Source organism: Coloeus monedula (assembly GCF_965178545.1).
Source record: "Coloeus monedula genome assembly, chromosome: 1".
Classification (NCBI taxonomy): Eukaryota; Metazoa; Chordata; class Aves; order Passeriformes; family Corvidae; genus Coloeus; species Coloeus monedula.
The window spans coordinates 158,041,233-158,057,203 of NC_138781.1; the positions used below are offsets into that span (position 1 = coordinate 158,041,233).

Here is a 15,971-nt window from a genome sequence, read left to right on the forward strand (position 1 = left end):
TACTTTTACTGTGTGTGGCACGGTGTCATTATGGGCTGTCCAGTGTAACAGAGCGAGAGGGGCTGTGGATCTACAGGTTCAGATCAAAGAACCCTGCTTAGCCCAGAATCCCAATGTGTCTCACTCAGTGTCACCTCTCTGGGGGTTTTTTTTTGCAATTATTTCAGTGTGACGCAGCTGTAAACCCAAAAAAATGCTTAAATCCAGTGTAAAAGATAATCTGTGGTCTGTTTGCAGGAGGGGTTTATAGATTGGGAAGATTTTAGCATTTCAGAGATGCATCTGTATAGAAATAAAGTTGCTGCTGTCAGCATCAAAGAGCTTTGAGCTGCTGAAGGAGGCTCTGAAGGGGGCTTTTGCATATTGACTGAATTTTTTTCAAGTTGGGATTTTTCCCTTGGATGTAACGGGAGAGGGGGAGCTTGTGCAGCAGGATTGGCAAGTCAGGAGTGGATATTGGTTTAAAAAACATCCAAAGCAATACAAAGTCAAATAAATAGGGTTTTTCCACCCCTTTTTTCTACCATTTGCTACTGAGGACCCCGCTGGAACTCAGGCCCCATCTTCAGCTCACCCTGAGAAGGCAAAGAGCAGATAACAGGGATTAAAGGAACAACAAAAGAACGTTTTCTCTTTTATGTATGTTTAGGTTATAAAACGATGGAGTGTTTCTGCTGGTGACAGCGATAAAACAGACCTTAGCTTAAGTCTGGCTTTCATTTGCATTGCAGAGCATCCTGGACTTATCCCAACCCTTTCCATGACATTAATCCAAACACAGAAAGCTCGTTGCCTTGTGGGCATGAACAAGGTCATCAGGATCCTGGAATACCCCTAAACCCTTTCTCATCCCAGAGTAGAAGGGATATTTCCTGCATTTGCTCCATCTGCCTGCATCGCTGTTCTCTCTGATTTCCCTTTTAAATAAACAACCACAAAGTCAAGCTCCCAAGTCTCTCTCCAAGCCTGGCATTTTCCCAACCTCTCCTGGCAGCATGTCCCATTGTCCTCAGTCCTTTCCAGGATACAATGCTTGTCCTAATCTTGCTGTTGCTGTCTCCTCCCTCAACTCCAAGGTCAGAAAAGTGCTGATGAAACTGGAACTAAATGTCTGCATAGGACAGGCATCCTGTGGGGATTCCTAGGAATGGTGCTGGCCATTTTTAAGGATCAATTTAGATTTTAATTTTAATGCAAATGCCATCCCCACTGTATTCCAGTGCACTTACCCTATCACACTAAACACAGAGCACCTTTTACATGAACTCCTAAATGGTCAGATTTTAAGGAAACACCAACAATAGAACAGGATGAAGGAGCAGATCTTCCATCTCTTTAGGAAAAGGGGTGGAAAATTCAACCATCACGTTTATTTACCCTTGAGAATTTCTCCAGTTTCAAGGGTAAAATATGATTTTTATAACCCCCTTTTTAAGGGGTTTTCAGCCAAGACACAAAGTTTTGTACAAGCACATGTGTTTTAAGTATCCTGACACATGGAAACTTGGGATAAATGTTAGTGCTGTGTACACTTAAAAAATGTCCTTTGCTCACTGTCCCAGAATAGTTACTGGCAGAGCTGGAAACATAGGGGGGGACTGACAGAATCATTAAGGTTGAAAAAGATCTCTAAGATCATCGAGTCCAACCATTAACCCACCACTAAACCGTGTCCTCAAGTGCCACAATTAAAAATTCCTCCCAGGGTTGTGACTCCACCATTTCCCTGGGCACCTGTTCAAAAATCCAGTATTGCATCTCTCTTGACAACCCTTTCAGTGAAGAAATTTTTCCTGATATCCAACGCAAACCTCCCCTGGCACAACTTGGGGACATTTCCTCTTGTCCTATCCCTTGTTACCTGGGAAAAGAGACTGACCCCCACCTGGATACAGCCTCCTTCCAGGGAGTTGTAGGGAATTTTAAGTGGAGACAGGTTTGGGAATTAATTCTGTGATTGAGGAGTCCTAATACACATCCCGCTGGGATTGGAGTGTCCCCACCGCTATCAGCTCACTAATGAGTGGGGCTGGTATGTCAGAGGTAATTGTGGGAGCCAGGATAGTGCCTGGAATGTCAGGCAGGTCTGAATCTTGCTGATATTCCAGGCTTTCCCAGGAATGTGGCACTGGCCACAGGTATTGTTTTACTGCAGTTGTTTTGCTGGAAACCAAAGCACATTCCTAATGCTGAACTAAGTTGAGCCTCGGAGTACAATAATAAAGAATTGCCCTTCCTTGGGGAATAAACATGGATTTTTCCATATTTTCTTTTCCAGTTTATTCCATAAAATTTATTCCATGTGACACATACTTTCTTGTGTCTGTACCTCAACTGTAAAATGCTCCCACTGGAAGCACCCTGAACTATTCCTGACTAAAATCACATTTTCCCGCAGGATCCATGTTCAAAGCACAAAGGACCACACATCCAGGTGGTGTTCAAGCCTTGGCCCTGCAGGAGGGAAACGTGGTCACACTCAAAATGGCTTCAAGCTGAGGGAGGGTGATTTTGATGAGGTATTGGGAAAAAATTCATCCCCGTGAGGCCCTGACACAGATTGTCCAGAGGAGCATTGGATGTCCCATCCCTGGAAGTGTCCAAGGCTGGGTTGGACAGGGCTTGGAGCAACCTGGGACAGTGGAAGGTGTCCCTGCCCATGACGGGGGGTGGAATGAGACGAACTTTAAGATCCCTTCCAACTCAAACCACTCTGGGATCCTGTGATTTGTGGCTGTATGGACTGATCAGGGATGTAGACACTACTTCCTAAAGTTAATTTTTCCATGTTAGGGAATTAAGATAGGAGCAGGATGCCATCCAGCAAGATCTGATGATTGCCAAGTTGAAAAGCCAGGTTTTTCATGCACTGATAAATCTCTGTATGACCTTAACATGATCCTGGCAGGGTCTTTCCAACTCTGGATATTCTGTGGCAGATTTTTTCTCCCTTGCAGTCTTCAACTTCAGGTAAAGCAAGGAAGGTGGAATTTATTTTTTTCCTTACTCAGAAAGAAGTTTCAGGGTTGTAGGTTGTTCTTTGCTGCTGTTATGCTGGAATTTGGGACAGATTTTCTCTGTCCACCTGAAGAGATGGAAGAATCTAAAAATAGCATCTCAGGAGCAGCTGGTTTGCTGTGCTCGTCCTCCTCCCAAGCCTGGGGAGGTTTCACACTGTTGCCCTTCCATTAAATAACAGACCAAACTGGAAGCTGGTGTAGCCCCTGAGCAGAAAACTGAATGAGCTCTGTGTGTGTGGAATATTTATCCCCCCGACAGCTTATTTGCAACCAGGAAGCATGAAAGGAGCCAAAGGCTTGGAGACAACCACAGCAGGATTTGCATCAAAATACCCAACCACCCCCAGCAGGCATCCTGATGAAAATTTCAAGCTCTCTTGGTGTCTGGGATGCACCAAACCTTTGTTTTTAAGGCTGCAATAAGCAGTGAGCGGCTTCCACCTGGATTATAGATGTCTCTTGATATAAGGGATATTTTGGATGTATATTGGGATGTTAGCTTGGGACTGACTCAGACAGAAGAGGTCTTCCTTCCTAATCACTCCCATCACTTTGACTCCTTCTTTCCCTCCCCGGTTGCTACCAAAAAAAAGAAAAAATCCCATTGTTGGAAAACCTTGCTGCAAGTTTGTTTCTCCCTTTCAAAGCCTGACCTTTGCCTGGCAGACTGTGGGCTCCACCACTCAATTTCTTCCCGTTTCCTCCTAAATACACAGAGTTACCCAGGTCTGAATTCTTGTAGCTGAGAGTTCTCCGCATTAAAGCAGGATAGTGGTTATTTCCAAGCTGCTTTGTACTACACAGGAAATATTCTCAGGGTTTTACATCTCAAATGCTCCTACTCCCAGGGAGTTAATTGCTAAAGAAATTCCAGGGTTTGGGCTGGACATTGAGAAGGGTCAGTGGTTTGTAGGCTTTTAAAAAAGCCAAGGTTTTGGTTCTCCTGAGCTTTGATAGCACTGGAAGTGACGCTCCTGCCTTCCCCCTCAGCAGGAATCCTTTGATGCAGCTCCATTAGAGAAGCTGGAATCACATCCATATCCCTCTTTTCCTGCCAGCATCTGGCTTGGCACTCGTTTTAAACAGCAGCTCTTCGCTTGTGCCGAGGTCAGCGCTGGACGGAGCTCTGCAAATTCCTCGGATTTGCTTGTCCTTGTTGATTAGCTCCATGCCACATTCAGCTCCCTGCAGCTGGAATGGCTTTTGCTTTGGCTCCTGTCCTGCAGCTCACATGCAGGGTCTGGACTCAGTTTATAAGTCCCAGAATCACAGAATCACAGAGTCACAGAATGGTTTGGATTAAAAGGGACATTCAAGACCATCTCATCCCAAGCCCCTGCCATGGGCAGGGACACCTTCCTCTATCCCAGGTTGCTCCCAGCCCCATGCAGCCTGGCCTTGGACACTTCCAGGGATGGGGCAGCCACAGCTTCTCTGGGAAAAAGCACAACTCTCAAATCCCATCCCAAATCTCTGTTGATCCTGAAAAGCGCTTGCTCCAAATCCCATTTTAAAAAGGCACAAAGTTTTTTCTGCCTAACTTTTCCTTATTTCCTTCTGGACAGTGTTTCTGTCTTGATTCGTCACTTTCTTTTCTTGAAATGAGATTATTCTTATCTTTCCTCTTTGGACATCTGGAGATTTGCCCATTTCACCAGCACTGGCTTTGGCCACCTAATGGACTGGTGAGAAAAAAGGACCATGAAGTGGACATGGAGTCACAGCACAAGGGCAAAAGGGTTTAAGATGACAGAGGGCAGGTTTAGATTGAATAGCAGGAACAAATTTTTCCCTGTGAGGGTGGTGAGGCCCAGAGAAGCTATTGTTGCCCCATCCCTGGAAGTATCCGAGGCCAGGCTGGACGGGGCTTGGAGCAACCTGGGATAGTGGAAGGTGTCCCTGCCCATGGCGCGGGGGTGGGATGAGATGGTTTTTAATGTCCCTTCCATCCCAACCATTCCCTGATTCCATAATTCTATATTGATGAATATTGCAGCTCATCCCCTGGCAGGGCTGTGTCTCCCTGGTGTGCTCTGCTACAGGAATGGGGAAATTGGGAAGCTGCTGGCTGGGTGTCCCTCTGCAAGGGAAGCTCCACTTTTGGGAAAGGTCTCTCTGTGCCATGTCTTTAATCCTCTCTGCACTGCTTAAAGGCAAATTTTAACAGACCAATTAGTGCAGCTTTTATAGGGAGGAGCTCTGCATAAAGCCCGATAATTACCACAATAAATTCCGTTATGAAAATGATGTCAAATCCTGATTCAGTCAGCCATAAACCATCTGCCAGCTCCCAGGTATCCAAACACGCCATCAATCAGAAGTTCACCTCCTCCTCTAGATCATCCAGCACCTTTTGTCCCAAGAATTAGGGGATAAAGTTCTGTCCCAGAGAAACCTGTTCCCTGTATCCTCTGCTCCAGCGCCAGGCAGTGCCACCAGCACATGGAAACTCCTGGTTTTTTATACTCTAAAGTCTGAATAATTCTTTATAGAGTCTAAATAAAAGACTCTATAAAAAAACATGCTTTGGATGCTCTTGGTCCCCTCCTGGATCCCCAGGTGCTCCCAACAAGGCAGCCTTGAGGGTTTTCAGCATTTTAGGGAATTTAGTCCTTCAGGTGGGCTCTTCACAGACCATAAGCATTGTCCCAAAAAAGACTGGGCTCGGACCAGCTGGATTAACAGCAGGGATACTCTGGAAAACAGCCTTTTCCTTGTGCTGGTGGGACCACAGACTTTCTGTGCAGCCTTCAGGCTTTTCAGGAGTCTATAAAAGACCACCTTGATCCAGAGCCTGTTCACCTTCAGCTGTGTGGCCTCGCTCGAATTTGTCTCACAGCCACCCCTTCAGGATGGATGAGCTTCAGAGAGTACAGAAGCAGAAGACAAATTTTTATAGCCCAGAAAATGCTGGGTATTTCAAGTTGCCTAACTGATTTCCAAGTTAAAACCACAAATTATTTCCACTTCTTTTTTAAAATTTAATTTAATTTAATGAAATTCTGAACAAAGCCAGCTGCTTCCTTTATTTTGCTTTTCTCCTAAATGAAAATTAAAAAAAAAAAGAAAAAGCATAATCTTTGTAGTTCAGTAGCATAAAATGAAGGAACTGCAGCTACTTGTTTCCGAGAAGGAAAGGAAAATTTATCATTCTCTAAAGAAACAAGACAGCTTTCCCGTTTTCTAATCACTTTTCATCAACATTGATCTGAGGATGGATTAGATGAGCATGAACCACATTTATCTTTCAAATTCCCTGCTCTATGCTCTGAATAACTTCATCCTGGTCCTACAGTCATCACTGTCATGGGGAGAGACCATTTGGGTCAGGAAATAACCTTCAGGTTGACACCAGAGGAGAGGAAAAACAGCATGGGAGTAGCCAGTTCCAGGGGAGTTATCACTGAGTGCTCAGTGGAAAGCCCTGAATTGCTCTTGGGGTTATTCAGGGTAACCATAAAAACTGGGTGTTAAAAAATGAAAACAAACAAAACCAAACAAAAAGCCCACAAAACAAACATGGGGAGGTGCAGCTTGAGCAGCCTGAGCGGTTCATGGGCTTTGGCTGAAGTGGGAAGTCAAAGCTGTGCCTCAGAGCAAACCCCTGGGCTGTATTTATGCACTGCAGGGATGCTGCTCCTAAGGAGAAGAGTTGCACTGGGATACAGGAGCTCTGGATGAAGCCAGCCTGGATCCCTGGAGGCAGCACAGGAAAGTGTGGAGGGTGAGGGAGGGGATTCTGCCCCTCAAATCTGCTCTGGTCAGACCCCGCCTGGAACCTTTTGTCCAGTTCTGGGGTCCCAGCACAGGAGGGACACGGAGCTGTTGGAGCACCAAGATGATCAGAGGATGGAGCAGCTCTGCTGTGAGGAAAGGCTGAGAGAATTGGGATTGTCCAGCCTCGAGAACAAAAGGGTCCAGGGAGATCTTAGAGCCACTTCCAGTGCCTAAAGGGGCTCCAAGAGAGAGGGAGAGCAACTTTTCTCAAGGGATGGAGTGCCAGGACAAGGAGGAATAGCTTCAAACTGACAGAGGGGAGAGCTAGATTGGATATTGGGAAGAAATTCCTCCCTGTGAGGGTGGGGAGGCCCTGGCACAGGTTGCCCAGAGAAGCTGTGGCTGCCCCATCCCTGGAAATGTCCAAGGGCAGGTTGGACAGGGCTTGGAAAAATGTGGAATAGTGGAAGGTGTCTCTGCCCACGGCAGGGGTTGGAATGAGATGATTTTTCAGGTCCCTTCTAACTCAAACCATTCTGGGATTTTATGATGATTCTCTGAAGACCGCAGGGTAGGGAGGTGCCTGCTCCACCACCGTCACCTTTCCATACCCACCACAAGTCCAGCACGGGTGACTGCAGCCTGCCAGGACCAGCTTTAGCAGAGGGATGTGTGGATTATTTCAGTGCACTTTGCCTCTGTCTGTGTCAGAGATTTGGGGGTTTTGTTGGCACTGCATCCTAAATATCCTTTACCCCAAATCCTCTCCCTCCACCTTAAAAATTTGCAGCTAAAATGAAAGTCAGGGCTGAATGAAGGAGACTCCCAATGCCACCAGAATGATGAACTCCTCCAGCCTGGACCTGGTTTTACCCCAGCTTTGAGTCTGGGTGCTCCCTCCTTTCCCACCCCTTTTTTTTCTCCACAATCCTGGCACCAGGCAGGGACTGATAAACATTTCCCTCCTCCCTCCTGGGCTGTGTCAGGCCAGAATGACGGCTCTGTCCCTGGGAGTTACTGGCAGAGCAGCCCCTGGTGCTTTCAGCCCCTGGCTGGGGCCAGCCCTGGCTGTCTCTGAGGCACCAGGCCCCGGGCCAGCCCCGGCGCCCTTTCCAGCCGGATTACACATCCCTCTCTCCAGGTTTTTTTCTTTCCTTTCTATGCACAGCTCAGTTTTCCCTCCTGCCTGCAAGGATTGCTAAGACCCCACAGTGGAGCTGGAGAGAAATGCCAGGGCTGGAGCATGATCCCACTGCCTGTTTCTCTGTGCCGCTCAAGTGGCCAAGACCCCATAAAAACTTTTTTCCATATGGAGGGAGAGAAAAGAGGAGCTGTTCCCAGGAGCCTGCTACCAATTCCCAGGGTGCCCTGTGCCAAGAGGAGATTTTCTTTTGTCTCCCAGCATTCTTCCCAGAGCTCTGCCAGGCTGATTAACCTGCTCAGAGATCCCAGTGGGCACCCGAGTCCTTCTGCAGCCACCCCTGAGAGCCAGCACCTCCCTCACAGCATCACCAGAGAAGTCTGATCTTTCTTGAGAAATGGGAAACTAAAAGCAAGTCTCCCTTCATCATTTCCTCATTTTCCAAAACTCTTTTTCATCGTTTAAGGTTAAATAGACATCTTTGGAGTCACTAAGCCAGACACAGTCACAGGTAGATAACACATCACACTGATAAGGAGGATAGAAATCGCCATGTGGGGTCAGACCCAAGGGCAGTTTCTGCCTCCTATCCATGGCAGAGTGAAAAAGAGCTTGGAAAAATAAAAAGGGCCAGCCTGTGGTGGTGCATCTTCAAAAAGATCCCCAAAACTCCAGGAATTTGTGCCCAAAGACCCCCGAGGCAGAGTGGTGTCACTTCACTCGATAGCACTGAATGGATGCTGCTTTTGTGAGTTTCCATGTATTTTCCTGAGTCTGGAAGTTTTCAGGATGAACAGAGAGCTGTGGAAAGGTGGCCTGGAGGTTGGCTGGGCACTGTGGGCAGGCCCAGCTCCCAGGGTTCACTCCTTGGTGCTCTGGAGTTCCTTTGTTGGAAGAGATGATCCCAATCCCCACCATCAGTGGTCGATTCCTACCATCCACAAGCCTCTAAGAGCTTCCCAGACCTCTTCCACATCCAACCATAATCTCTTTTAAGACCTGAAGGTGGGAGTCTGTAATCTTTCCTCCCACAGGACATTCTCCATAACTTTATGCATGGCTGGAAACTGGCCACATTTATCATTTTCCCTTTATCCTTCTATAAGGAAGCTCGTGGAGTGCCCAGAATATTCAAGACACAGGTGCAGAATGGAGCTGTGCACTGCCATAATAATATTTCCTGTTTCGTTCTCTCTTCCTTTCTAAATTTTTCTCTTCTCAACAACTCACAAAACTGAATGTCTAGGTTTTAAATAATTATTGTCACCCTTAGGTGTTGCTCCCCAGTGACAGGGCTGATCAGAGGCCACTGATGTAGATGTGAGCTCATCATTTTGTTATTTTGTTTGGGTTTTTTTCTCAGTTTCTGTTCCCTCCGTGGATTTTCAGCTGCTCTTGCTCACTAGCCCATGACAAGGAGGGCTCTGAGGTTTGCTGATCACGTTCAGGGTGCATGATCAGATCTGTGAGCATCCTCCCAGCATGAAGGAGAGGCTGAAGGTCAGGAGTGTGGCAGATGGAGAGAGACTCTTAAAACAGGGATTGTCTGGGAATCGAACCTGATGCCAAAGGTGGCCATAAATAATGCCATCAAAAAAGGGCTTTTGTTTGAGGGGAAAAATTGAATTATTTATGAACTTCATGCATAAGATCACTTGTGCTGCTCTCTAATACAGCTGTGGACATCAGCAGCTTTGAAAACTTGTGGCATTACAGCAGCTGTGGCAGAAAACAAAATGTTTGTCATTGGAAAAAAAAATCTGTCCTGACCAAGGTTGTTTTTCTTCACCTTTTAGGAAACTGAATTTCATTCCAGTTTTTACTCTCTGTGTGCTTTTTTTTCTCTGTGTTCCTGCTGCATCTTTTCAGGCAGACTGATGGTCTCTAAAAAACACTGTAGGTCCAGCTTGTCTCATTAAGATACACACAAGAGTTAAATGGGTTCCAGTTTTTAGCTGCAGTGCTTCTAAAATAAGTTCCAAAAAAGATAATGAAATAAGTCATGAATTTTATCACTTTTTCTGTCCTATTAGTATTAATCACAGTCATGTTATATCATGGAATAAAGTACAAATAACACCAGCAGCATAAGGAAAGCTCTGTATTGTAGAGTTCAATGCAAACCTCAGCTGCAGATTTAAAGAAATTGAGTGTTTTACATTCTTCTGAGCAAGATTTTTACACATCCTGATTTAAAAATAACAATTCTCTTTAAAAGTACTTTAAAACTTATCTTTTCTCCCTTTGAATGAAAATAATTTCAGAATGCTTGTACTTCACTTTGAGATGTTTACCTGGTTTGTACACTCACCACCCCCTAACCACCAAATGCTCTCACCCAGAGCCTTCTCCCTGGGAGTTGTGGAGTGCAGGACCAACTTCAAGCTCATCTTATTTTATATTAAAGTTTGGAATTCCTGGCATGGGTGATCCGGTAAAAACTGTCCCGTAGGGATAATTCCACACAGCTTTGCTGTCGGCACTGCAGGGTGGAGCTGGGAGAAACAGCAGCCTGACAAAAACATCTTAGGGAAGGACAAACTGAGAAGCTGAGGCTGCTGGATGAGCCTGCAGCAGATGGGAATTTAGGTTTCCTACAGAGCTACCATGATCTCAGCAACATCCTGGAGTGACCCTGCAGCCTCCGTGTGGCTTCATCTCCCCTCAGTCAATGTATTTTGGTGACAGCACCAAGCTGTGACACGTCCTGGGCTGCGTGTCCCCTGCGTGTCTGGCTCATCACCTTCTTCCCAGGCTTTTCCCTCCTTGTTGTCAGCCTCCACAAGCTGCTTTCCTCCCACTCTTCCCACTTCTCCATAGGCAGGTAGCTCAGAAGGGCTTGGGCACATCCAGGGAAGCCTTTCCTTGCCCAGTGCTGGAGTGGTTTTGTGGGGATCATTAACTGAAAAGCATCACTGGTGCTTGGAAGGGAGAAGTTGAGTGGAACGACTCATTTAAAACCTTTCCTTTCTTTACCCACTGAGGAACACACCCATTTCCCAGCCCCTCAACCCTCCCCAGAGCCTTGTCTTGGTGTGTACCAGCAGAAACATGGAAAGAGATTTTCTGGATCCATATCCATGGCGGCATGCTGGTGGCAGACTGGGTCGGTAAAGCCTCCAAGGCTTGGTGTGGAGTTGATGGAAATGTTTTCAGCCTCAGAGCTGAGCTCCAGCTCCTCTAGCAGCAGGGATTTGGTTCCCTGGCAGAACAGGGAGCAGGTTTTGCTGCAATTAAAGTCTATAAATAGCTGTGCTGCATAGGGAATGTGCATCAAATGCAGTGGGTGTTCAGAAAGACCTCATCGTAATCTCAGTTTCATTCTGATTCATTCTCGATTTCATAGACTGGGTTTGGGCTGGAAAAAACCTTAAAGATCCTATAATTCCACCCCCTGGCATGGGCAGGAACACCTTCCACTATCCCAGCTTGTTCTGAGCCCTGTCCAATCTGGCCTTGGACACTTCCAGGGCAGCCTGTGCCAGGGCCTCCCCACCCTCACAGGGAAGAATTTCTTCCCAAAATCCATCTAAATCTAACCTCCTTCATCTTAAAGCCATCACTCCTTGTCCTGTCACTACATCTGTGGAAGTAGAAAAACATCTGAAATTCTTAAAACCACACTCAGTTTTTCAGTAGTAAAAACCTCAGGGGAAAGCTGAAATATCCAGGCATTAAGTGATGGAGGTGGCAGTGGAAAGAAAAGCAACATTTTCTTCTTGAAAATAGTTTGTACACCAAGTGTCATTTTCATTGATACCCCACTTTATTTTGGATGAGAAGCTGCACAGAAGAGCTGATTTGTTGATACACGAGGAGATAAAAACATGGTATTTCTTGCATTTTGTACTAACTTTTCTTTCTTTCTCTCTCTCTCCCCTTTCTTAAACTTTCCTCCTCCTGCAGCAAGAAAAACAGCAGACACCAAACAAGAGACCCTGGGAAGGCATCAGGAAAGTCCAGTCACCACCATCATGGGTTAAAAAGGACATCGAACCTGTGGCACAGTCTCCCCTAGAACTAAAAACTGTAGAGTGGGAGAAAACAGGGGCCACCATCCCCTTGGTGGGACAAGACATTATTGACCTTCAGACAGAGGTCTGAGCAGAAAGGGAAGAAAAAGGACTTTTTTTTCCGGAAAACAAACAAAACAAACAAAACAAAACCACGTTTTAAAGAAATGATTAAATTAAATCGGAACCGAGCCAGAGAAGTGTTTGGTTTCTTTTGAAACCTTTGGTAAGATGGAGTAACTTTTGTATTGTTCTCAGCAGAGAGGGGGAATATTACTTTATAGAGTATAGTAGCTGTAGGTTCAGGACAACACGAGCTTTCCCAGGCAGGACTGGAGGAGTGAGCCTGGAAGAGAGCAAGGAGGAGGAGGAAGAGGGTGGGGAGGGGCTGCAGGGGACAAGCCCTGTCAAGATGCTCTCGGGTCACTGCCGCACACCAGGAGCCGGGGAGGTGTGGAAGGACACCCAGAAGCCACCACAGAAGATCGGGGTTGTTTGGGGACACCAAAAGGAGCCTCTCTGGGATGTGGCCTGGCTGGGGCAGACCCAGCTTCGAGGGGCATCCCTCGCTTCCCTGCCTCTCCCTCACCAGCTCACCCAAGAAGGAAGGAGATGGGACACGCCAAGCGGTGGCCATGAGGACATTGCCACTCCTGGGCGCCACGCCACGACCTGGCAGCGGGTCCCCTCGGAGGGCGATGTGGTGGCGTCGCCTGCGGCTTGGGTGGAGAGCAGAGGTGGGGCTTCCTCCTCTCATCCCTCCCCGGCGGAGCTCCCGCATGGGAGGAAAGGACCAGCTCCAGATCTCCAAATCCTGCTCACCCCATCTCCAGGGAGAGGGTGGAAGGTGGTAGACAACAAGACCAACAAGGAGAATGTAGGTCGTGTCACTGACTGTTAAATAGATAAACTCAGCACGGGCCTTGCAAAGGTCCTCTTGGCCTCATCCTTTTTTTTTTTTTTGTTCTGTTATTTGTCCTTGCTTTCGGACTCAGATTTATTCCAAGCTGCCCCTCCCTGGAAGGCAGAGAGAGAAAGAGGGAAAGACAGATCTGCCGCTGTACCTGGAGATATTGGTAAACAGAGACGTTGCCTTAGGACATTGAGACAAACTGACAACATGAATAACGTCCACTTGGAAACAAACAGACAAAAAAAACAAACAAAATAATCTATTTTTTTCCTTCTTCTTTTCTTTTCTTCAATAAAAAGAGAACTTGAAACCCGAGACCTTTCTTTTCTTTGGCTCCTGTCATTTCAAATGCCTTTCTGTGCCGTAGGACTGCGCAGGCATGGGGTGAGGATGCCACCTGCTGAAGGTGGAAGGCAAGTTGCTCTGCGGAAAGTTTGGGATGGTGGGAATAGGCAGCCCCTTCACCACTGGCTTGCAATGTTCTGTTTTGTGTTACTGAGTTGAGTTTTGCTTATTTTCCCCTCACTGGCTCTACTCTGCCCTCCCCGCTGCCCAGAGCCAGCAGCACGTTCATGGTCCTACAGAAAGGGAGAGGTGGAGCTGATCAGGAGAGCAGGACATTCCTCCTCATAAAATCTTTTCACTTCACCATGAAAAAATATATTTTAATTTTTTCTTCATTAAACATTTCTCAAGGTTATTTACAAAAAAAATGTGATGTCTACATTTCACCCCAAAAAGTGTAATGCAATATTTTTATCATTAAAAAATGTACCACTGACATTACACAGAGACTTTATTATTTTTATTATTTTCATCATTCCCAGCACTGTCTGTCTGATATCTGGACCAACTCCCAGTTTTGGAGGTGGATGGAGACAAATCTCTGGGTTTGAGTGGCCAGATTGTGCCAGACAGCAGCAAAGCTTGAACAGGGCCTGAGTTATTACTGTGCTTGGGTCTTCTTTTAATAAAAAAACTCCAAACCCCACATTTTTAGGGAAAAATGACCAATGGGTACAAGATGCAAACCAATCACTGCCCCGAGCTGTGCTTCCCCCACAGGGAGATGTTGCTTGATGTGACATCTCTGCTTTGGCCACCTGGGTGATCTCCAAGGACAGTGGCATTTCCTTTGCCATTAACTGCAGGATAAGAATGATGGAAAGGAAAACTTAAATAAATCCAAATAACTAAAAAGTAGGGAAAGTGGTTACTCATAAAACTGTGATATTATTGTTCAATTTTAGCTTATTCTATGAAACAGGAAAGCACAAAGGCCTCCCTCAGATGCCGGGTTGTATGATATTGTAATTATTATAATTACACATTATGAATTTTAGCATACAGATATCCTTCTACTGTGTTTTAATTCTTTTCTCTTTTATTTTTTTTCCTTCCCTTGCCCTGCCCACCTGAGCCTGCCCTCTTCACTCCAACCTGCCCCGCTCACCCATTCACTGCAGCCGCCTTTGCAGGACATTAACGATGTTATGTAATTACAGAGATAAATGTTTGTTTAAGAACTGTTGATATTCGACTTTCTCTGCTCAGCTCCTCCCGTTAATCCTGTTTTCCCATGCCCTGCCCGCCTTCCATGCATTCCCCTCCTTCCTCTCCATGTTCCTCAACACTCTTTTTTTTTTTTTCTGTACAGTTTTCAGAGCACAAAATGAATGTGTCTTATTTCTAATAAAAGAGGTGGAAACTCCAGCCCTGTCTGCTTTTTAAAAGCGCCCCTGCCCGCGCCCCATGTGTGCTTTGCATCACTCCTAGGGGCTGGGAAACCTCTCCTGGCCCCACAGCTGCCACCTGGGCTCTCAACTCTGGAAGAGTCATAACACGGGTCTGAGTTTATCCAAATTTCAGCTTTGTATCTTCTCCACACCTCTAAAAATACATGTCCCTATAATGTACATTTGCAGGACATGAGGAATCCCCTTTTCTGTGCAGTGCAGCTTGTTTTTATTTACATTTCTCAAACCCACAACGCGATGTTTCCTTCCCAATTTTGTAGGATGCAAAGGGCTGAGATTTAACACAGATTTAGCAGCATTTCTGGCACAGGGCAGGGATGTGGGGTTAAACTTTCCAGCAGGGCCAGGGTAGTGCTGATGCCACCCTGCCCACATCCCTGCAAAGCCAGTTAGAGAATTCCAGAATGGTTTTGGTTGGAAGGGACCTTAAAGATCCGGTAGTTCTCCCCCCTGCCATGGGCAGGGACTCTTTCTGCTAGACCAGGGTGCTCCAAGCCCCATCCAGCCTGGCTTTGGACACTTCCAGGGATGGGGGAGCCACAGCTTCTCTGGGCAACCTGTGCCAGGGCCTCACCACCCTCCCAGGGAAGAATTTCTTCCTAATATCCCATCTAAATCTATCCTCCTTCAGCTTAAAGCCATTCCCCCTTGTCCAATCCCTCAATGCCCTTGTAAGAAGTACCTCTCCATTTTTTTTGTTGTCCCCCATCAGGTACTGGAAGACTCAACCTCACCTGGATTTCCCTGGCACCTCCTGCATGACCAGGCAGACTCTAAGCAGGAGCTCGGCTCAGTGCACAGGGGTTTAAGGATATCACTCATAAAATGTGAAAGAAGAAATTAACTGAGCAACAAATTATTCTCTTCCTTGGCGCTTATCCTCGAATGGCTGAAATCTTCCAGCAAAAAAAAAAGTGCCCTTATCTCCCTGACTCTGCTCCACCACCGGTTAGATTTTAGGATTATAGGCAGGACTACAGGAAGACTAAATCTTGGGAAAATGGGCTTCAGGACTGCTGCTCTCCAGAGCCTTCATCCAAAGCCATCATGGCCTAGTAGGTCCTCAGAGGTAATGATTTATCTTGGACTGGCTAAAATAATGTGGATGACTGCAGATGTGTGGGACTGCCTGGAATCTCTTAGCCCAGTTCCCCCTTCCCCTGAGCCATGATCCAACATTTCTTCAATCAGCAGTACTCAGTGGTGAGTCCCAGGCCTTCATCCTTCCTATGAAGGTGTTTCTCACCTTACATCTGCCATTCCATGATCCTTGGTGGACTCGGCAGTGCTGGGTTGGACTTGGTGATTTTAGTAGTCTTTTCCAACCTGAAGGATTCAGTGATTGTGTAGCATTAGGGAAGGGAAACATCACCAGGCATCTCATGAGGTGATGGGCTGGGAGGGCAGGAG

General features: G+C 46.5%; 1 protein-coding gene across 1 annotated transcript in view; it reads left to right on the forward strand.

Moving 5' to 3' along the window:
* Positions 1-11,982, forward strand: part of ADGRB1 (adhesion G protein-coupled receptor B1) — a gene marked incomplete at both ends in the record, with an annotated part of 200,630 nt that extends 188,648 nt beyond the window's left edge. Inside the window, one exon of the mRNA XM_082297557.1 lies at positions 11,785-11,982. Coding sequence (XP_082153683.1) covers positions 11,785-11,982 — 198 coding nt within the window. The remainder of the gene's footprint in view (positions 1-11,784) is intronic.
* Between the last annotated feature and the right edge of the window lie 3,989 nt (positions 11,983-15,971).